The 21,490-nt window shown below is 53.8% G+C and overlaps 3 protein-coding genes across 10 annotated transcripts in view; 2 read left to right on the forward strand and 1 right to left on the reverse strand.

Moving 5' to 3' along the window:
- Window positions 1-4,689: 4,689 nt before the first annotated feature.
- GCHFR (GTP cyclohydrolase I feedback regulator) lies at window positions 4,690-8,365 on the forward strand. Its single transcript, XM_046008877.1, has 3 exons — window positions 4,690-4,844; window positions 6,576-6,670; window positions 7,840-8,365. The coding sequence occupies exons 1-3, from the start codon at window positions 4,809-4,811 to the stop codon at window positions 7,961-7,963; spliced, it is 255 nt and encodes an 84-aa protein (XP_045864833.1). The 5' UTR covers window positions 4,690-4,808; the 3' UTR covers window positions 7,964-8,365.
- DNAJC17 (DnaJ heat shock protein family (Hsp40) member C17) overlaps window positions 4,858-21,490 on the reverse strand; it is a 46,334-nt gene continuing 29,701 nt past the window's right edge. The window contains exons 2-12 of one of the 8 annotated variants that reach the window (XM_046008867.1): window positions 18,956-19,025; window positions 18,594-18,652; window positions 18,293-18,380; window positions 16,813-16,898; window positions 16,476-16,572; window positions 15,900-15,943; window positions 15,374-15,451; window positions 14,770-14,850; window positions 14,207-14,317; window positions 8,658-8,762; window positions 4,858-6,293 (exon numbers count right to left, since the gene is read on the reverse strand). In XM_046008867.1, coding sequence (XP_045864823.1) covers window positions 6,192-6,293; window positions 8,658-8,762; window positions 14,207-14,317; window positions 14,770-14,850; window positions 15,374-15,451; window positions 15,900-15,943; window positions 16,476-16,572; window positions 16,813-16,898; window positions 18,293-18,380; window positions 18,594-18,652; window positions 18,956-19,025 — 921 coding nt within the window. In that variant the 3' untranslated portion in view covers window positions 4,858-6,191. Of the gene's footprint in view, window positions 6,294-8,466; window positions 8,543-8,564; window positions 8,763-9,304; window positions 9,906-14,033; window positions 14,318-14,769; window positions 14,851-15,373; window positions 15,452-15,899; window positions 15,944-16,475; window positions 16,661-16,812; window positions 16,899-18,292; window positions 18,381-18,593; window positions 18,653-18,955; window positions 19,026-21,490 lie in introns of those variants that run through there. The other 7 variants (XM_046008869.1, XR_006818736.1, XM_046008871.1 and 4 more) reach the window with 7 other exon arrangements.
- C6H15orf62 (chromosome 6 C15orf62 homolog) lies at window positions 9,905-11,933 on the forward strand. The gene has a single exon (XM_046008875.1). The coding sequence runs from the start codon at window positions 11,393-11,395 to the stop codon at window positions 11,918-11,920; it is 528 nt and encodes a 175-aa protein (XP_045864831.1). The 5' UTR covers window positions 9,905-11,392; the 3' UTR covers window positions 11,921-11,933.

The following is a 21,490-nucleotide window of genomic DNA, read 5'->3' on the forward strand; positions in this document are numbered from 1 at the left end:
AAGCCTGATGCAGGGCTGGATCCCAGGATCCTGGGGTCATGATCTGAACCCAAGGCAGATCCTTAATGACTGAGCCACCCAGGCGCCCCTGGCAGTTTTATTTTTAAGGTTAACACCACCATGGCCCATTGATTTTTATAATTCCACTTTAAACTTTTGAGATTTTATGCAACTTCTTATAATTTTAAAAACTGAAAATACAGGACTATGATTTCAGCTTTACCACCAACATTTCTTTCAAGTTAAAATTTCGTTTAGTGACAGGTGAATTATCTAAATGAGTCCTCCTTAAATCCTTGTCTAGATATTATATTTATTTACCTTTTAAAGATTTTATTTATTTATTTATTTGACAGAGATAGAGATCACAAGCAGGCAGAGAGGCAGGCAGAGAGAGAGAGAGGGAAGCAGGCTATCTGCTGATCAGAGAGCCCGATGTGGGGCTGGATCCCAGGACTCTGAGATCATGACCTGAGCCAAAGGCAGAGGCTTAACCCACTGAGCTACCCAGGCACCCCTATTTACCTTTTAATTGTGAGATATTTTACAAAGAAGAGAGTACATTTAATGTAATGTACATTGTAAGGAATAACTTAAAGGCAACAAGGTTCCGACCCCAGAGCTTAAGGAATAGAAATTTACCAATGCCTCTCCTGCTCATTTCTAATGATTCAGTTCAATTGATATCTTATTAAAAACATGAACTATAATTGTCTTGGTGGTGAGAAAAGAGTGTTTTTATATACTTTTCCCCTAAATTTTTCTCATTTTTCTGAGATAAGCATGTGTATCTTCAGTAGTAAGAGACAATATTAATTTTTGGAGAGAATAAAAAGTCATTTTCTTTGGGGAACCTTTCCAGACTACCACCTTGGTGGGTTTAATCTTTTAATTTTTCTTTGCTCCCGAGGCTTGGTTACCTCCATTACATTTGGAGGTGTTACCTCCATTATATCTGCTTTCTAGTCTGGCTACCCCACTAGTGTGTTCACTCTTCCAGGTTGGGGTTCATGCTCAATTCATCTCCATACTCCCTGAACTCCAGCGCAGAAGCCACCCACAGAAGCTGAATGTGGAGGGAGGAAGGAAAGAAGGAATAACCAGTACCCAGGCCCCACCACCCAGACAATGCCCTCATGATGAAAAACTGACTTGTGGAGGAACAATCTCTTCTCTTCCTGCAGGGGAGGAAGATCTGCCAGATAAACGGATTGTGGCAAGAGGAGAGGCCAGATGGGCAGACCAAGCAGGGGAATTCATTTCCCTCTGGATATTAAAGATGTTATCTGGTGGGCATGTGGCTGCCAGAGCAGTCAGCAGCGGGGTAGGGGATTCTGGATGGAGCTTTCTATCTTCTGTGGCATCTGCAGACCAGTTTTGCAAGTGTAATAAAGCCCTGGCCATCTAAGATGGCACTGTCTTCCTATCTCCTCTTCGCCCCAGCCCAGCCTGAGAGAGGAGAGCAGCAGCCCCCAGATTCCTGATCTCATCTCTGCTCCAAACAGGCCAATTTCATCTACCCACCTGGCTCTTCCAAGACAGGCAACATAGTCAAATGCCTTGGGATGGTGGCATTACCCCCCTGTGTCTGACCACTCAGGTAGCTGACACTTAAAAAAATTGTTCTTATTGGGGCGCCTGGGTGGCTCAGTGGGTTAAGCCTCTGCCTTCGACTCAGGCCATGATCTCAGGGTTCTGGGATCGAGCCCCACATCGGGCTCTCTGCTCAGCAGGGAGCCTGCTTCCCCCTCTCTCTCTGCCTGCCTCCCTGCCTGCTTGTGATTTCTGTCAAATAAATAAATAAAATCTTTTTTTAAAAAATTGTTATTATTAAATATTTAATAGCTACAAAAGGGTATTTATAATACAATAAGGATTGAAGACATGTATAACCTTAGCATCCAGGTGCTAGTGTGAGAAAGAGAACATCACTTTTTCCTTCTAAGACTCCAGCATGGCTGTCCCTGCCTAGTTAGTCCCTTTCACTTCTCTCAGAGGTGAACACTGCCCTAAATATTACATTTATCATTCCCTTACTCTTCTTTATAATTTCACCACATATTTTTAATTGATGTGTAATTTAACCTTATATTTTTATCCCCAAACAATGTATTATTTAGTTTGGCAAGTTGTGAGCTTTAAGTAGAATTATTCCCTATTTTTCCACAATTTACTTGTGCACTTCACATTTTTTATGGCTATGCAGTTTTGTTGTATCAATCAACCAAAAACTTACTCCACTTTTTTTTAAGATTTTATTTATTCATTTGACAGACAGAGATCACAAGTAGGCAGAGAAGCAGGCAGAGATAGAGGAAGGGAAGCAGGCTGCCCGCCAAGCAGAGAGCTTCACCTGAGCCAAAGGCAGAGGTTTTAACCCACTGAGCCACCCAGGTGCCCCAACTTACTCCACTTTTGATGGACATAAGGACTGTTTCCATTTTTTGCCGAGTACAAACAGTGCTGTTATGAATATTCTTTTTTTTTAAGATTTCATTTATTTATTGAGAGAGAGAGAGAAAGAGAGAGCGCGCACACAAGTAGGCAGAACGGCAGGCAGAGGGAGAGAAGCAGGCTCTTCACTGAGCAGAGAGGCTGATGTGGGACTCGATCCTAGGATTCTGGGATCGTGACCTCGGCTGAAGGCAGACGCTTCACCGACTGAGCCACCCAGGTGTCCCATATAACCTTATACATGCATCCTGATGAGTGAGTTTTCCTGATTTATTTATTCCTGACTATGTTTATCTGCATCCCCATGCACAATTTCAGCTTTGTTAGATGAAGCTATGTTGTTTTCCAAGGTGATTGTATCAATCGTAACACTTTCCAGTCCCAACAGTAATGTTCCCATTGTTAGACCTCTCCACCAATACTCAATGTTTACAGATTTATCTATTCATTTAGCAAATCATTATAGTAGTATCTCATTGTGGTTTAAAATGTGGTTTGAGGGGCACGTGGGTAGCTGGGTTGGTTAAGAGTCTGCCTTTGGCTCAGGTCATGATTCCAGAGCCCTGGGATCAAGCCCCACATCAGGCTCCCTGCGGCAGAGAGTCTGCTTCTCCCTCTCCCTCTGCTCCTCTCCGCACTCATGCTCTGTCTCTCCCTCACTCTCTCTCTCAAATAAATAAATAAAATCTTTAAAAATATATGTATAGTTTGAGGGGCACCTGGGCAGCTCAGTTGGTTAAGCCTCAGATTCTTGTTTTCCACTCAGGTCATGATCTCTGGGTGGTGAGATCAAACCCCATATGGGCTCAGAGCTTAGCCCAAAGTCTGCTTGAGGTTCTCTCTCCCCCGCTCTCTGCCCCTCCCCCATGGCACTTGCTCTGCCTCTCTATAAAATAAAAGAGTCTTTAAAAAAGAAAATAAAATAGTTTGATTTGCATTTCTGGAATTTCTCATGATATTGGACATCATGTTATCGGTTTACCGGCCATTTCCATTCCCTCTTTTGAAAGTGCCTATTCAAGTCATTTGTCCATGTTTTTTCTATTGATTTATCTTTTTATTGTTGATTTGTAGGAGTTCTTTATATGGCCTGAGTATTAATCTTTTAATGACTCCTTCGTTGGATCTCCTTCGAGGATCTTCTCTCTCCAGTCTTGGAGGTGGAGAATAGGTGGAGGGAGTACAGAATAGTCAAACAGACCTGAAAGAGTCCTTTAGGATTACAACTGCCTGTTTCCCTTCCAGCGCTCTCCACATCTGTCAAGCTGCTGGAGGCACAGAGCAGGCCTGTAAGAGCCCTTCCGGGAGGAGAAGATTGTTCAAGGGCCAGGGAAGGTTACAGGCTATTTTTTGTTTTGTTTTGTTTTGGTTTTGCTTTGTTTTTTTAGAGAACCAATCACAAGGCAGGTAGAGAATCTTTTGAGTTTTCACATTTTGAAACACCTAGATGAGGGCGTGGACACACCGAGTGCCCTTGCCGCCCTCTAATCGGTGGCTGGTGTCCGGGAATGTAGTTTGTTTTTGCCTCAGGTGTTGCCTTGTGATTTGGCGCGTGTGCGCTGCATCTCTCCAGCTTCGCGGGAAGCTCTCCGAAGTGGGGGCCAGATTCCATTGGTTTAAATCGCTCGGGGACTGACACACAGCCAAACGCGCATGAGGTTCCTCTATAGATTTACCTATGGGGGCACAGAAATGCAAGGTTCGGCCGCTGCACTAGGAATTAGTCAGGGAGGCGGAAAGGTGCGGTGCACACGAAGTAGTTATTCTAGCTGTAGCCACAAGCGTCCCACCCCTGTCTCCCGTGCGGTGACGGAGTCCCCGGAGAATGTGTCCTGGGGACCAGAAGTGGGGATCCACTAAGAGCTTTAGAGGCGTCCCTGGGTGGGGAGGGCTTGAGCTTGGGAGGGACCTTTTGGGAGGGTCGCGGATTCTTCCCTGCTCTGCTTCCACAGGGACGGGGACTTGGAACCTAGTGCCCAAAGTGCTGCAGAAAGCGGGCGAACGGTCAACACGCATGCTTTACAGCACGCCCCGCCACAGCCCGCCTAGCCCGCTAGACCACCCCCAACTCCACGCAGCTGGTGCGCGCCGATGTTCCACAGCAATGTCCCAGAGCACTGCCCCGAGGGCAGGAGGCGGACCGAATCATCAAGTGCGGGGGCGCGTCACGGGTGCCCGCTCCCGATTGGCCGGCCGCGGCAGTCACGGGCCGGGCGCACTGGGATTGGCACAGCCCGAGGCCAGAGCTGGAGTAACTGGACTCTGGGCTGCGGGCACAGTCCCGGAGCTAGAGAGGCTGGCGTCGGCGCCGAGCCCAAAGCCCTGGGTGGGAGCCCGGCCGGGACGCGCGCACCATGCCCTACGTGCTCATCAGCACCCAGATCCGCATGGTGAGTACCCGCGCCCTGCGAGTTGGGAAGGAGTTGGTTGGGGCCGGGTGGGGGCAGAGGGAGCTTCCACTGCACCTTGGCGCCTCCCTCTCGGGCAGCGCCCGCCAGAGACTGGACCCGGAAGCCGCCCGGGACACGCCCCCTCGGGCCGCAGGTTGGGGGCTGGGGAGCGGACTCAGCTGGGAACACGGGGTTCGGGAAGTTCTGACCGGCACGCGCTTCCAGGGCCGCGAAGCGGTTAGGGTGCGTGCGGCCCCGCCCGCGGAGTGAGCTTGGGGCCTTTGAGGCTCCTGTCCTACCTGCCCACCCAAGGAAGCTTGGAAGCCCTGGCCTCACGTGTACAGCACCCACTGCCCTACAAAGAGCGACTCCGCAAGGGTGGGGGTGGGTGGGTGGGAGTGGAAATACTTTGGGGAAAAGAGGTTTGGAAAAGAAAACGACGTGCTAAGACGCTAAAACACCTATAACAAGGGCCTGGCCCATCCACAGCTACTCACAGCACCCTCGGGCACTTCCAGAAAACCTTTAGGAGAGAAAGAAGGGAGACAGGACCTGTGGTTAGAGGTGGGGAGACCATTCCGGAGTCAGAAGTGACGCCCCTTTCTCTGGGTATAATTTCCTCATCCAAGACTGTCCTGGTCGCCCCAGGAATCCCCTTTTAACTCCAGAATGGTTCGACTGGGCAGCCCAGCCGGCACCTCCGTTCTTTCCCACTCGGTCAGCGCATGCACAGCTCCCCTGAGATGGAGACAGCGGGCGCGGGTGGTGGGGTTGCCGGGACAGGCGAGGTCCTGGCGGAGACCTAGAGAACCAGTTACTTGGGCAGTTAAAATGTGCACTCCTGGCCCCCTTCCCAGACCTCCCAAAACACTCTCTACACCTGGGGCTGGCGAATTCAGTGCTCTTCAGGCGATTTAAAAAATATATATATACACACACATATGTATGTGTATATATAATTATATATTATATTAGATATGACAACTTTACTGATACATAGCATACATGTCAAAGAACACACCAATTTAAAGTGTACAGTTCCTTATTTTTTAAAGTATACTCAAGAGTTGTACAGCCATCACTACAATCAATTTTAAAACATTTCCATTCCCTTGAAAAGACACCCTGTACCCATGCCCTATATCTTAGCAGTCACTCCTCACTGCACCTGAGCCCCCCAACCCTAGTAACCACTAATTACTTCCATGTCTGGCTTCTTTCACTTCTGCATTTTCAAAGATCATCTGTATTGTAGGGGGCACGGGTACTTACCCATTCCTCTGTTTTGCCAGGTAAGATCCCACTGTGTGGCTCCGTCAGTTCATCCGACTGTCAGATGACAAACACTTAGGCTGTCTCCCCCTTTTTGGGTCTTGTGAATAACGCTGTGATGAACACTCCCGTATCAGTTTTTGTGTGGACTGGTTTTCGTTTGTTTTCCAGGTGATTCTGAGACACACAAACATGGGTAGTGATGCCTCGCAGGAAGTTGCCAGGAGGCAGGCAACGACCATCTGGGCTTGGAAGGGCTAGGGACGCCTCACACTGCCTGGCCTGATCACTTAGGGCTCCACCCTTTCCCAGCTCGCGCTCAGCCCCCGGTTTTCCTCAGCACCCTGTCCAGCGCTGAACTGAAGCTGGCTCAGGGCTGGCAGGCAGGGGAGGAAGGGCAGAGAGCCTTCCCCCTCTCCCTGGCAGCCAGCTAAGCAGCCCTTGTGGCTTGTCTTGCAGGAGGTAGGCCCTACCATGGTGGGCGATGAACACTCAGATCCAGAGCTGATGCAGTATCTGGGGGCTTCCAAGAGAAGCGCCTTGGGAAACAACTTGTAAGTATTGGCATTCTTAAGGATCTTCTCTCCCTGCAGGACCCCGAGCACTATCCATTTCCTTTACACAGCCAAGCCCAGGGACAATGCCAGTGCCCAGCCTCAGGTCCTGCCTACGTCATGGGGCTCTATCCTCTGTGGAGTCAGCCCTGCCTTCGGCTTTACCACAGCCCCCCAGCTTGCTCCGAAAGCTTTCTCACTGGCCCTCCCTTCACAAGGGAACCCCAGGACAGAGTCCAGCTGCATAGAGGACTCCATAAGTGGACTGCTCCTTCCCCTGCCCTATCATCTCGGAGCTGGACCCCACTGAGACAAAGACCAGCATAGAGAGAAAGGTTTATCTCTGGCTGGCTGACTAAGAAAGCTAAACTCTACAAATAGGCAGCAGGCAGCCTGGGTCCTACTTCCAGCTTGGCTGCTGCCTGGGGACTACCTGGGGACCTCCCCTGGCGTTCTTCACCCCAGCTCCACAGGCTTGGAGCTTGCAAGAAGTGCTGCAAGAATGAGCCCCAGTTCAAAGAGGGGAGAAAGGAGGCAAGCTGGCCCCAGCCCCTTGGGTCAGGGTTGGAGGGCTGAACACAACCCCATTCCTTTACCAGGAGGCATTTGCCTCCAGATGCCCAGCTTGGGGCTTGAGCCCTTTATCTGACAACCCTTCAGTCAATCAGCCCTGAAAGAAGGGACAGCCAGCATTCCCTGTGCCAGGGAGCAGCACCCAGAGCCAGGAGCTATTCGGGGTCAACCTACTGCCCCAGGACCATGGGACAGGCAGGGCAGCAAGAGGGGGCAGAGCCCTGCAGGGCACCCTGGAGAGAACAAGCCATTCCTCCTGAATAGCGCAGTGGCCCCGTGCACGTGGGGCTATCGTCAGACTAACGTGGGTTCTGCGATCCCAATGACATTTGGAAAGCTACCCAACCCTCCAAGATTTCTTGTTTACAAAATGGGAGCAATCGTGGTACCTTCCTTAGGTTGTTGGGAGGAAGGAACAAGATATGAAAGCCCAGTGCTTGGCGGGGGAGGGGGCAGGGAGTGTGCACTTAGCCTGGCACTAGAAGGCACCCAGCAAGTATCCATCATGACCCGGCCTCGTCATCAGCAGACACCTGTGCGGGGAGTTGGCACTGCGTGCCCTCTGACGCTGTCCCCTCTCCCCCTTCTCTTCACAGTTATGAGTACTTTGTCAGCGATCCTCCTCGCATAGTGCTGGACAAACTGGAACGCAGGGGCTTCCGTGTGCTGAGCATGACCGGGGTGGGCCAGACACTGGTGTGGTGCCTGCACAAGGAGTGACCCTCGAACACTGAGCACACAGAGCACGCCTTTTTTGAGCAGATGCCATGGGCCCTGATCCTGAGTCCCCATTCACTCACCGCCTGGCCCCTCTCTTCCCAAATTGTCATTTTCCTTAGCCGGGCACCACTGGGCTGTGAATGGCCTTTTCTGAAACTTGCCTCAGCCCCAGAGGATGGGGTGAGAGGGCAGGGCCCTTGCCCTGGTGCTCCCAGCTGCCCCTCCAGCTTTTTGGCCTGGCTGAGAGCCCTGGAGGAGGCCGTGTTTTGTGCGCAGGTTGAGGGGCCCGAAAGAGCCAGGCTGTCCCTGGCCGGGAACTGGGAGCCCCCAAGGAAACAGCCCAGGACTGGGCGGGAGGGTCCTGTGTACCTGGTCAAAGTCAATAAAGGCCTGTGTCGAGTACTTGCTCCTCTGCTGGCCCACTAACTCTCACTGCGCGGAGCCCCTCCCTGGGGGTCGGCTCACTCCCGGGGAGGGAGAGCCAGGCCTGGGTGGAACCCTCTCGGGCAGAGTCCAGGAACCAAGGACGCGCTCGGTCAGGCCAGCACCCTACGCCTACATATGCAATAGATGTAGATTCTTGTTTAAAAAAAAAAAACAAGAAAAAGAAAAAAAGAAAGGTTTATTGGTGACGTTCAAGAAGGGGGCTGTGGGTGAGTGGGCTGGAGTTAGAAGACTACGTGGGCTGCCCCACCTCGTCCTCCCGCTGCATCTGGGCGATCAGCTGTTGCCGCTCCGCTGCCTGGCGCATGCGCATCATGACGAGGCTCTCATAGTCCCTCTCCGACAGCACTGAGCCCTGGGGGGCAGGGGGGAACCAGGGGACAGCGGTCAGGGCAGCAGGGTGCAGCCCCACATTCCAGACTTGGAGGGCTGGCCTAGGCAGAACTAGTCCTGAGTCAGGGAGTGAGGAGGCCCCATACTTCTCAGAGGGCCCTCCTCCCCTCCATCCGGAGCAGCTATCAGCCCCGCCCCCCAGGCCTTCCACGCATAGTCAGCCCTGCTCCATCCTGGGCTGAATCACTCCACGCGCCTGCCAGGCCATCACCCTTCATTGCCTCCCTGCCTTTTATTTGACACTCCTTCTCGCCTCCTGTGGCTCCTACTTTCACAGGTTTCCAGGGGCGCCTGGGTGGCTCAGTGGGTTAAGCCGCTGCCTTCGGCTCAGGTCATGATCTCAGGGTCCTGGGATCGAGTCCCGCATCCGGCTCTCTGCTCAGCAGGGAGCCTGCTTCCCTCTCTCTCTCTCTCTGCCTGCCTCTCTGTCTACTTGTGATCTCTCTCTGTCAAATAAAAAAAAAAAAAAAAAAATCCTCCCGCGACAGGGGAAATCAATCCAGTGAGGACACTGTCAGAGGGACAGAAATGCCCTGGGCTCTGCGAGACCACTGCCCCCTCCCGGCTGCCCGCCTCCTCGCGGTGCGCAGTGCGGCTCCTGCCTGGACACGAGAGCGGGGAGCCCTGCCCTCCACCCGGCCTCTGTCAGCCCCCGCACTGGAAGGAGAGAGAAACACGCATGAAGCCACTCCCCTCCTAAAAATACACACCAGGCCTGCAGGAGGGCAGGGCCCGTGCCTTTGTCTTTTATGATCTTGCCGGCACAGTGCGGGGGAGTAAGGAGTGCTATATGTCAATAATCAAAATAATAAACAACCAACCCAACGCGCCAGTGTTGTGGGCCCAAGAGGCAGCTCTGCGATGGCCTCCGATCCTCCCACCCCCTCCAACCCTACACCGCCACAGGGTCTACCGCGGGAACCAAAGCACTTCTTCCGTCAGTGTAGCTAAAGCTGTGTGAAGCATGAGGCCCACCTGAGCTGGCACACAGTGAGCCGAGCCAGGCCAGGGGGTGCGGACACAGCCAACTGCAGAGCCTGTCCTGCCGCAGACCCAGCGAGTGCTCGCTCACTAATAAGCCGGGGGAGTTTCAGTGGTCAGTGACCTGGGGAATATGAAGGGAGTGACCTGGGTTAAGATGACACACCATGGCCAACTGGTTTGAGGTTAGGGCTCTAGAGAACCAGGAAGTGTGACTCAGCCCAGATACCCCTCCTTCCCCCCACTTCTCTGACCGTTCCAGCCTCCTTCTCTGTCCCAGGCTGTGGCATCTTGGAGAACAGTAGCCCTCCCAGCCAGGCCCACCAACCTAACCTGGCCCAGGGCACAGCTGACACTTCAAGGCAGCCCTGTGTGGCTCAGCCCTTTCCACAAAGGGGACCCCAAAGAAGGCGCAGGTGACCCACGGGGAAGGACTGGAGCAAGGCAGGACAGAAGGCAGCAGGACAGAAGGCAGCAGGACCTCAGCCCTCAACTGCTCCCTCCCGCCCTGAGGCTATGGGAGTAAATCCAGGAAGATGAGGAACTGCCAGACTGGGTGTCAGGCCGAGGGGAGAGCAGCTCCCCGCTTTCCAAGGTAAGACTGCCCTGCAGATCAAACCTCAGAGACACCCCGGCATGCCCTGAGCCCAGCCGAAGGAGGGGCCAGCCCTTTGTAGGCATGGGGCTGCTTCCCGTTAACACACCCTCTGCCTCTTCCCCCTCGTACCTGCAGGCTTGGCTAATGAGGGCCTGTCACCAGGCCCCAGGACTGAGTCACCCACACTAGTGACAGGTCTCTCTTCCTTCCCCAACTGTTCCACATGCCTGCCTTTCAATTAATACCCACCCTCCTGGGGCCCCTCCCTCGCAGACACTTGGGGGGCTGAAGGGGGTTAGGGCCCCAGGCAGAGAGGCTGCAGGGGGAAAAGGAAGCAACAGTGGTGACGCACAAAGCAGGGCTGCCCCCAGAGAGTCCTCAGGGGAATCCGAAGCTTCCCCAGTGCCCCAGGGTGTTGGCCACAGCTGGCCCAATCCCGGCCCGCGGATGCTGCAATTACCTAAGAGCATGAAACCTGGCTTCCCACCTGACTGAGTCACCTGAAAACAACAATCCCCACCGCCACACACTGGTACAAACAGCCAAGCCACTCATCAGAGTCTGGGCGCTGCGGCGGAGAGGCCAAGTGCAGGGAACCAGAAGGCAAGGCGAGCTCGGGCCCACCCAGAGCAGCGGCCACCAGGGAAGCAGCCCAGGCTGCTCCAGCACCTCGACATCCATCATTGGCACCTCAGGTGGGGCTGCCCGCACTCCGACTCCAGTAAGTGCTGCTTCTTCCTCCTGGGGTTTTTCCCCACTGTAGATCACGTAACCAGGCCAAGCCTGTCCCTCTGGGAAACTCCTGTCTCGAGGAACTCCCACCTCTCGGCTCTCCCGGACAAAAGCACCCTCGTCCCAGGACCTCTTGCTGCCGTCCAAGATGCTGGCCAAAAGTCTGTGCTTCTAGCCGGGGCTGTCCCCACCGCTCTAGCCAGTCACTGCTCCAGCAGGGACCCCATGGTGACTAGCTACTCTTGAACTGGGCTGCTTGTCTGCTGGCTCCCCTGCGTGCCATGGAGACCTGGCAGAAAGGCTCCTTCCGCAATGCCTCCTTCTTCAAGCGACTGAACCTGGGGCGGCCGCGGCGACTCCGGCGACAGGGCAGCGTGCTCAGCCAGGCGAGCACGGCTGGCGGGGACCACGAGGAGTACAGCAACCGAGAAGTCATCCGGGAGTTGCGAGGGCGGCCAGATGGCCGGCGCCTGCCTCTGTGGGGGGACGAGCAGCCCCGGGCCACCCTGCTGGCCCCACCCAAGCCTCCCCGCCTCTACCGAGAGAGCTCCAGCTGCCCCAACATCCTGGAGCCCCCGCCCGCCTACCACGCGGCCTACTCGGCCACCCTGCCCTCCACGCTCTCACTGGCGGGCGCCCTCCCCCACTACTCTGACAATGACCTTCTGGACACTCCCCCCTTCCAAGGGACACCTGCTCCAGACCTCAGTGATCCCTTCTTCTCCTTCAAAGTGGACCTGGGGATTTCACTTCTTGAGGAAGTTCTACAGATGCTGAGGGAGCAATTTCCCAGCGAACCTAGCTTCTGAATGGGGTGCGGGTGGGCAGAGGTGGGGTCACTGGAAGAGCCGGAAGCCTGGAAGGAGGGTACAGCTGCAGATTCAGGAGAATTAGGGATAGAAATCCAGGGTCCTGCCTGCCCTCCAGGTCCTGAAGTCCTCCACATCACCTGGGAGTAGAGGCTCCGGCTGGTGCTGTGAGGGGGCACTTGGTGGCAGGAGCCCTGAAGGCAGTTGGCCGGGCTGGGCAAAGGAGGCCACGCCTGTAACCACAGGGACGGGGCACAGGCCAGCAGAGGAGGAGGACAGCACAAGGGGTGAGTCCGGGGGAGTGGAGGACATGCAGACTGCGCGGGTCAGATGGGTGTCCTGCACCGGCCCCTCAGAAGCCACTGTTAACAGAGAGGCATCACAGGACAGGGCGAGGCAAAAGTGGTCCCACCCACTAGCTATGTGTGGCTGTTCAAATTGAAATTAAGTAAAATTAAGAATTTGGTTCCGTGGCTGCACTAGCCACATTTCAAATGTTCAGCAGCCACACATGATGAATGGCTACCACTTGGGACAGTGCGGGCTGAACATGAACATCACTGGAGAAAGCCCTAGCAGGCAGCTCGGGTCTAGGCCATGGCCTGGAGCCATGAGTACCCGGTAGGGGTAGGGGGACAAACAGGACCTGCAGGGGAGGGGAGGGGCTGGCAGAGTAGGATGAGAGAGGCAGGTAGAGGTGCACAGTACAACTCAGGGGGAAGGGCAAACAAATCATTTGCCAAAAAGGGACAAGGGAGACAAGCCGCCAAGGCAGCTGTCCAGAGCACGCCTGGTGCCCAAGGAAGGAGGCTATAGGGAATGGCAGCCAAAGGCACAGGCAAAGCCTGCAAAGGGATGCTTGGGGCAGTTCCCAGAATTTTAGTGATGGGAACCCTTGGGAAATGTAGCAGGAACAGTGGCAGATTTCCCTTTCTGCTCCAAGAGCACAGGAGAACTGGATTGGGGATGGACACAAAGCTCGTGCCTGTTACTGTGAAGCAGCTCAGCAGGTCTCCAGAATCCTCCACCAGGATTGAGGAGCCCTGCCTTGCCCAAACGCCCTGATGATGGGGGCCTGCTACCCAGGGCTGGCCCACTGGTCAAGGCCAAGGGGTGTGCTACTGCCCCCGTCTCCTGGCCTGGCCAGAAGACTTGCAACCAGAACTCAGACTGGCTGGCCACGTGGTTCTGACACTCCAGGCCTCTCCAAGCCTGGCAGAGGGGGAGAGGAAGCTTCAATGCACACTGCTTCCATACCCATACCAACGGCCTCCCTCTTCACTCCTCTTTGCGGACTTGCGGAGTTCAAAGGCTCCCCTCTGGATGCAGGAGAAAATGAATAAAGTTCTTTGTAACATGGCCTATGGAGTGTCCCCTGGGGCTGTGAAATGCTGGGACTTAACAGTGGGGAATGAGGTCTCTAAGGAAGGGCTCCGGCCCGTGCATCTTTCTCCCTTGTCCAGGTCCTGGGCCACACTCCCAGGGAGCTTCCCATCCTCCCAGCCAGCTGAGAGCACACAGGGGAGCAGGCATGGCTGAGGCAATGAGAGCAAAGCCCTGCGGACCCTGGGGACCCTCTCCCCCATGGAGCGGGCTGTGAGCATGGCAGCCTGAGGCTCCCAACAGATCCATGGACCATTTCAGGGAAGGGACAGCTCTGGGCCCGAAGGCTCTCTGTCCTGCCAAAGTGGGCCGGTGTAACCAGGGCCAGGTGTGTGCAGGTGGCGATCAGAAACCCTCACGAAGCTGGAAGGCTGAGAGCAAGCACCAGATCTGTGCCACACCACAAGGCATCCGTGCAGGCAGCGCCCCGGGACCGGCAGAGGCGCCCGTGCTGGCGCTGAGGAGGCTTCCTCTTGCACGTTGGCCCCTGCCCCAGGCAGCCCCAGACACCCCGGTAACCGGAGCTGGTGGGAGAGGCAGGGGACAAGAGGGCACTCAAGCTGCCTGCGGCACCAGGTAGTCAAAGTGCCCAGGGCTTCACACAACAACCAAGCAGCCTGGGGGCCAGAAAAGCCCCTCAGGGTGAAGGTGGGAGCCCCAGCCAGACACAGGGTTGTGGCGGGCAAGTAAGGTCTAAGTATTCTGTGTGGGCTGGGGTCCTAGCACTCAGAGACAGAAAGAGTCAGGACAGAATCCCTGTCCTGTTTAGGCTGGCAAACCTGCCAATCTCGCTCTGCTCCTGACAACCTGGACTTGGGAGGAAAGGGCCCCGAGCAGAGACCAGACAGGAAAAGGTCCCACAAACCCTGGACAGACCCGGCTGACGGAGGTGTGATTCCTTACCTGTGACAGTCCTGAGTGGCTGGGGCCCCTCCCACCCTGCGGTTGTCCCTCCAACCAGGAAATCTTCAGAGGGTTATCAACCAGGCCCACTTCATTTTGGACAGCCAGCTCCTGCCAAACACAGTACCCAGTCCTTGCCCGTGGCTCCAATCAGCCATAAAGTGGCTCTCTCTCCACCAGCAGAAAGAACCAGAACCAGCACTGTCATCCTCCAGACAAAACCAAGCAACCCTCATACAATGATGGGCTGAAGCTTTAACCCTCCTCGTGGGTGAGTGGGGGGTATATGAGCCTTCTAACTGGGGAGTGGGGAGAGAGGCAAAGCATGCCTGGAGGGATGCCAGCTCCACAGGAGGGTAGAGGGTAGAGGGTGTGAAGTAGGAACCAGAGTCTGTCTCTGCTCTCCCTTACCTTCACTTGCTGTGCCTCTACTCCCAGGAATTGGTGGGGGGTGGGGGACCTCTGGGAGTGTGGATACCTAAGCTCAGAAGGCCCACAGTACTAGCTCCTACTCTGAAATAGTGGGGCCAACATGGCCCCCCAAAGCCTCCCCCAGCACTCACCGCAGCCTTGACAGTTGCGAACTCTACCACAGCGGTGCCAGCCTTCTTACTGGAAAGCACCAGGTTGAGCACCTCTCCATACTGTAAGGACAAGGGGGTCCCAGTAAGCATGGCTCAGCCTTTGGGAGCAAGACAAGTCTGGGTTGGCCTGAGGCCTGCCGGGGCATTTTTGGCTGGCCGATAATGCTTTGTTGCTAAATTCCCAGAGAGGGATCAGAGATGGGAAAGAAAGGAGATTTTTGCTGCGATGTGGTAGCAAAGGAAAGCCAGGAAAGGAGACCTGGGCAAAGGACTGAAGATTCAGACTGTCACCAAAGGTGGGAAAGGGGATGGGGCTTCTGTGCCACCTTCCCACCCCGTCTCTCCCCACACACTCAGGCAAGGTCCAGAGCTGGGCAGGGAAGGCGACACGAGGCTGGAGGGCACATGGCAACACAAGAACCAGATGGCCGCTGGTGGAGAAAGCCTCTGGGATGCCCTGTGGTCTGTGAGACAACAAAAAAGGCTGGCAGAGATGTTAAGGGAAGTTCAGGCGTGGAGATTCGGGGTTTTGGCTGAGGGACAGGCAGAAGTGATGGGAAAGAGGGAAGGTGGCAGGGCAGACCTTCTGGAAAAGCTGTAAGAGGACATCTCTGGAGTAGCCGCCTTTGGACTCATCTTCCTTCTTGCACTTCCATTTTAGCTGCAAGGACAGCAACGGGCACCGTCGTTAAACTCTGACCTCGGCCCGAACCGTGCCGGCACCTGAGCTTAATGGGCGGAGCGACACCTTGATGATCTTCTAGGCACTTGTCATCTAGGGAGTGACCCCGCAAAAATGTGTTTCTCTTGAAAACGGACAGGCAGGTGGCCTGCTCACCTGAGACCACACTTCCACTCTCATGAGATGCTCCCCTTCCAGGGTTTCTGGGGAGCGCTGCCCGGCAACTGCCAGGACTAAGAGGGATTTTCGGGGTGAGCTCCGAGAGGCTGATCTGATCCCTAGGCAGCGGGAGGATGGAAGGACCTGGAGGGTGGTGCTAGCTCCCAGAGACCTAGCATCCCTGCCAGAACCCCTAGAGCCCCCAGAAGAATCTGTTCTTGTTGATAAAAGGTACTGTGCAGTGGCTCATGGGTCCCACAAGGCTCACCTTTAGCTTAGGGGTTCCTCTGCCTTCAGGACTTTCTGCCTTTCCTAAAAAAGTTGGGAAAATTAGCAAGGTAGAATAGGAGGGAGGCAGCAGGTTCTCTAAAGGAGACACAACCCAGAGCCTGAAGGACCTATAAAAAGTCACTCCTTACCAAGGGCACTATCTGCCCTGCTGATGAGCTTGAGGGGGAAGGTAGAGGCAATCCCACCCGCACTCAGAGGAGCTGCCCCCTCAGGGGCGGTCTGCCCAGCTGAAGGCCACGGTTAGCACTTTACCAACAATGGCATAGTTTTACTGAAACAAAATATCCCAGAACCTTTCCCCTACCGAACTGCTCTAAAATAGAGTCAGCTCTGCTTAGGACTCAAACAGGGCCAGCAGATTTCAGGCAGAGTGAAAAACAAATAGGCCGCAGAGAAGGGGTGGGAAGATGGGACAGGTGGCATATGTCTGAGTCAGGTGCCCCCAGGGCTCCAAGCAGGTGGAAATCTCCAGAGCAACTCCACCAAACAGCCCATGTGGCCGCTCTGGGTATGTGCCTCAGAGGGGATGTCGGGGGATGTGAGGGATGCTTACCTCTCAACCTCTGCTCCCGCTCCTGACGTATCTGCTCCTGGATCAGCTTCTGCTGCTCCTCCAGCTGCCGGGAACCCTCTTCTCGAAGGCGTTCGATCTGCAGAGCAGGGTTGGGGCGAGTGACAATTCTGTGCAGATCCGATTCCAGGCTGGCTGACCTTGTGAAGGTCCCTGGGAGGCTCCACCTGCAAGCTAGGGCTCAGCAGCCTGCGGGTCGGACAGATTACCCAGACCCCACAGAGGAACAGGGAAGGGCATGCCGTCCGCAGCCACAAAAGCCACCCAGCCCCCCCCCCCTTTCCTGCAGATGGAGTTGGGCTAACACTCCCGGACGCACCTCCTGCTCCAGTGTCCTGGCGCTCCTGCTCTCCTCCTCCTCCTCACTGCCATGAGCCTGGGCCTGCCGCTCTCGGGCCTCCAGGTCTGGGCATGAGAGTTGAGTGACCCAGTGTCTGGTCTAAGCAGTTTCTACATGGCCACAGCCCACCCAAAGTCTCACGGAGGGTGAAACCACAGAGTAGCTTTCCCCCTCCCTCCGGCCCCATGTGCTCCCAAGTTAGTCTTCATCGAGAAAAGTCACAGCACAGATGAAGTATAGGCTCCAGCCGAGTGGCCGGGGTCTGCAAGAGTTAAATCAGCTCCCACTGACCAAGCTGGTTCTCCCATCAGTGAAGAGGGTGTGGGTGGCTGCTTAGGTCAGCAGCCCAGGGCCATGCGGCAGGGATGCCGAGGGTGGAGTTGCTGGCCTGCTCCTGTGGTTTGGCACCACAGCCTGACCTCAGCCTTGGCGCTGACGCTTCTCCCACCGCAGAGATCGAGGCCACACCATCTCTTCTACCTCCCTCTCAGCCCACATTTACCAAGCCTCACTTAGGACTGGACTCTGGTGGCTCCTACGGTGATGGCAGAGTCCGTGTGAAGACATCACCCCATGTCCTAGAGCCCTTCCCACCTTCCAAGAGAAACCTGCCTGTGGCCCTAGGCCAGGCCAGCTGCCGTGGCAAACCCTCCTCTCCGGCCTGGCACTCACGGCTTTCTTCTCTGGGCACTTTACTTACCTAGAATCACCAGGTTTTTTTGTTTGTTTTTGATAACAAAATGGAAGAACCGGGATGGTATGTGTACATATTAAATATATGGATGTCAAATAGGCAAGAAGGGGAGAAAAATTGGGTAAAGACCACCTGGAACAATCTTACTGCAGTGATAAAAATGTTCTAAAGCTGATTTACAGTCACAGTCGCACCATTTGGGAAATTTCCTCAAAATCATCGAATCGTACACTTGAAATGGGTAGACGATATTCAAAATACACCATAATAAAACTGTTTATTAAAAAAAAAGAATGCCTGGGCCTATTCGGATCCTTCTGAGGGGACTCCACAGAGTGAAAGCTCTGTGCAGAAGTGAAGCTGGGATGCACAGAAAGATCCAGAATGGCACGGAGATTAGGAACACAGGCTTCACTCATACCACGTGGGATTAAATCCCAGCTCCAGGGAGTTCTTACCCTTTTGGTACCTTAGCTTCTTTATCTATAAAAAATGGGTTTGGTAATACCCACCTCCTTGGATAGTTGTCATAATTACAGGAGGCTGGAAAGCATCTGTCACAATGCTAGCTGGTAGTAAATCTAGTCACTGCTGTTATTCCTAAGAGTGTCCTTCAGGACCCACCCCTGACAGCAGGGCTGTGCCCAGAGTTGGAGCCGAAAAGTTCGGAGGTGCTAGAATCATGGCTCCAGGAAGAAAGGTGAAGGGCTGTGTGAAAATGGCCCAGGGAAACCAAAGGCCACCCAGCACCATGATGTCACCTACCAAGCTTCACTTTCTTCCTTCTGTCATCAAGTTTCTGGGTCCTCTCCGCTGCCTGCTTCTTGGCTTTCCTGACCTTGTCGTATGCAGCCTGGCAGGAGAAAGGAACACCCAGGAGCACTCAGCTTGAGGACTAGCCCAGAGCACAGCCGTGTAGTCCCAAGGCCGTCGGGAGGCAGCCTGGCGATCAGGCCTCAGGCTAGGGCCACAAGGACTGGGCTACTGGGCACAGTACAGGGGACTGAGGCCGAGGTACCACAGTGGGCTCTAAGGGGACCAGGCAACTGGAGGAGGATGAGCTTACCCTGGCTGCAGCATCGGTCAGTACCTCCAAGGCCTGAGAAAGCTGGTGGAAGAGCTCAGCTAAAAACACATATCAAAAAAGAGAGAGGAGAAAATGAAGTTGGGCTTGATGACGGTGTGCTCCCACAGAAAAGCACCTCAGAGAAGCCACAGGCTGGCAGGAAGGCAGATATCTGCACATGATGGACCAGCAAAGGAAGGGGGGTGCACAGGCAACTGACCAGACGCCCCCAAATGCAAAGTGCAGACTTGAGGCTGCCTGCACGTGCAAGCACTCCCCAGCGCACCCACGGGAGTGGAGACGGGGGAGACACCATGTTGTGGTGAGCAGGTCTCACCTTCCCACACCTGGGAGAGTCTCACCTGCTCTGGGATTATCTGGGTTTTTGTCTGGGTGGCAGGAGAGGGCCTTCTGCCTATATGCCTTCTTCACCTGGAAGAGCCAGACAAAGTGGTTATTTACTCTCTCACCCCAGGACAGACAGGAAAATCTCACTAGAGTGATAAAGGGACTCCAAGGAGTTCTCCCCCGTGCTATAAGAAAGGCTGGAGGCTCCCACACGGGAACACTCACGTCACAACCTCTGGGGAGATTTGCAGTGGGGAAGGCGAAAGCCGTGGAGGGAGCTGACTGCTGTCCTGCAGCAGGGAAGCTGGGCCTACTTCTTGCTGGGCACCAGTGTCCCCACGGAGAAGGGTTCCTGGTGGCAGTGGGTTTCTTTACTGCCAGCCATACAAGTTTTAAAATGGATTTGCCCTCTGATCACCCCTAGGAATTTGGACTTGTACAAGTATCTCAAAGCAAGCATACAAAAATGTCCACTGCACCAGTATTTTTTTATTTTTTAAAAGTTGGGGTTTTTGGGGGGTGCCTGGGTGGCTCAGTCGATTAAGCAGCTGCCTTCGGCTCAGATCATGATCCCAGAGTCCTGGGATCATGCCCTGCATTGGGTGGGGGGGGGGGTCCCTGCTCATTGGGAGCCTGCTTTTCCCTCTGCCTCTGCCTGCTGCTCTGCCTACTTGTGCTCTCTATCTCTCTGTCAAATAAATACATACATCTTCGGAGGGAATAACAAAGTTGTGGGTTTTTTGCTTGTTTGTTTGTTTTAAAGATTTTATTTATTTGACAGACAGATCACAAGTAGGCTGAGAGGCAGGCAGAGAGAGAGGGGGCGGGAAGCAGGCTCTCTACCAAGCAGAGAACCCCATATAGGGCTCAGTCCCAAGACCCTGAGATCATGACCTGAGCTGAAGGCAGAGGTTTAACACACTGAACTACCCAGGCACCCCTGTGTTTTTGTTTGTTTGTTTGTTTGTTTTTTTAAGGAGGCTCCTGCCCAGCCCAGCGTGGACCCCAGTTCGGGGCTTGAACTCATAACCCTGAGATCAAGACCTGGGCTGAAGAGTCAGACACTTAACCAAGTGAGCCACCCAGCCACCCCAAAAGATTTTATTTTTAAGTAATCTCTACATACAACGTGGTGCTCAAACCTACAACTGCGAGATCAAGAGTTACACACACTGAGCCACCCAGGCACCCCCATTTACTTCTTATTTTATACTTTTCTGTAGTACAAATTTTCAAACCTTAAACAGGTCTTATTTTAATACCATTTTTTATAGTCAACACGGGTTATCTTAGTTATGGTCCATCTTTAGTTTTTATCTTGTCATCTCTGAACTAAAAGGAAAAAAGTTATTATTTCTTAGGTTAGTAAAAATAAAGAAACATAGCCGCCAAAATTCTCTATCAAATATTGCCAGCTCCACTGTTTTAAAGGCAAGGCAGAGCACAGAATCCCAGAATCTGCCTCCAGTTCCTGAGACGTTGCCCTCACTTCTCCCTGCACACCCTACCTGCCACTCAAACCTCCTGCGAGGAGGAGCTTCTGCACAGAATTTCCTCAAGTAACTAAGCCAACTGGCTTTCTAGGTTTCTCAGAGGAAACCAATAAATACTTCTACCCAAAGTTGCTAAGTAAGGACCTTCAGAGGCAAGCAGCCAGCACCAGCAAGCGAGGGCGGTGGCCGGGTGCCTCACTCCACTACCACCTCGGACCTCTGGGATGTGCTGCCACCTGCTGGGCTATGGCGGGCACTACATCTTCACGGGCCCGGGCGACCACGCCCATCAGGCGCTCAGGGCGCACCTGGCTCAGCCCATGTAGGTGTGCCTTCCTACACTCCCACGTTCCCAATAGTCTACCTGTGCTCACCTGACCCACCTGCTGTCCTCCCTAACCCAATCCAGCTTTTCACCATTAAAAAATAACATCCGGCTCTGATTTCACTATTAAAAAATTAATTAGAGGGGCGCCTGGGTGGCTCAGTGGATTAAGCCGCTGCCTTCGGCTCAGGTCATGATCTCAGGGTCCTAGGATCGAGCCCCGCATCGGGCTCTCTGCTCGATGGGGAGCCTGCTTCCTCCTCTCTGTCTGCCTGCCTCTCTGCCTACTTGTGATCTCTCTCTCTCTGTAAAAAAAAAAAAAAAAAAAAAAAAAAAATTAATTAGAGAAGAGGTGATAGTTTTATATGCAGTTAACATTTGAAATGTCATCTTTACTCTTTCAGCCCCTTATCATTCATCTTTTCTCCCTCTTTCTTTTGCCTCCTCCACTGTACCCCTGGCTTCATTTCTTTTACATTTAGAACTAAGCCTTTATTATATATTCTTTATATATTAGGGTCCTGTATTTGTTGTTTTTTTTTTTTCCTTCAATAAGTAAAACAATACTAATGTTCTTTCCCCAGTCCCCCAACCCTCTCTTCAAGTTCCAGCATTAACTGGATGGTGGGTATCCTTTTAAACCTTCATCCTTGACTATGCCAGCAAATAGGGCTCTTTGGGGTTTTGTTTCTTGCCTCTCTCCCACTCCTCTCTCTCTGAGACGGGTGAAA

Source organism: Meles meles, chromosome 6 (genome assembly GCF_922984935.1).
Source record: "Meles meles chromosome 6, mMelMel3.1 paternal haplotype, whole genome shotgun sequence".
Taxonomy (NCBI): Eukaryota; Metazoa; Chordata; class Mammalia; order Carnivora; family Mustelidae; genus Meles; species Meles meles.

Coding starts and splice junctions, on each gene's coding strand:
- C6H15orf62 (XM_046008875.1), top strand. CDS start 11,393: ATGGAGACCTGGCAGAAAGGCTCCTTCCGCAATGCCTCCTTCTTCAAG.
- GCHFR (XM_046008877.1), top strand. CDS start 4,809: ATGCCCTACGTGCTCATCAGCACCCAGATCCGCATG. Junction 4,845..6,575: donor TCAGCACCCAGATCCGCATG/GTGAGTACCCGC, acceptor CTTGTCTTGCAG/GAGGTAGGCCCTACCATGGT. Junction 6,671..7,839: donor AGCGCCTTGGGAAACAACTT/GTAAGTATTGGC, acceptor TTCTCTTCACAG/TTATGAGTACTTTGTCAGCG.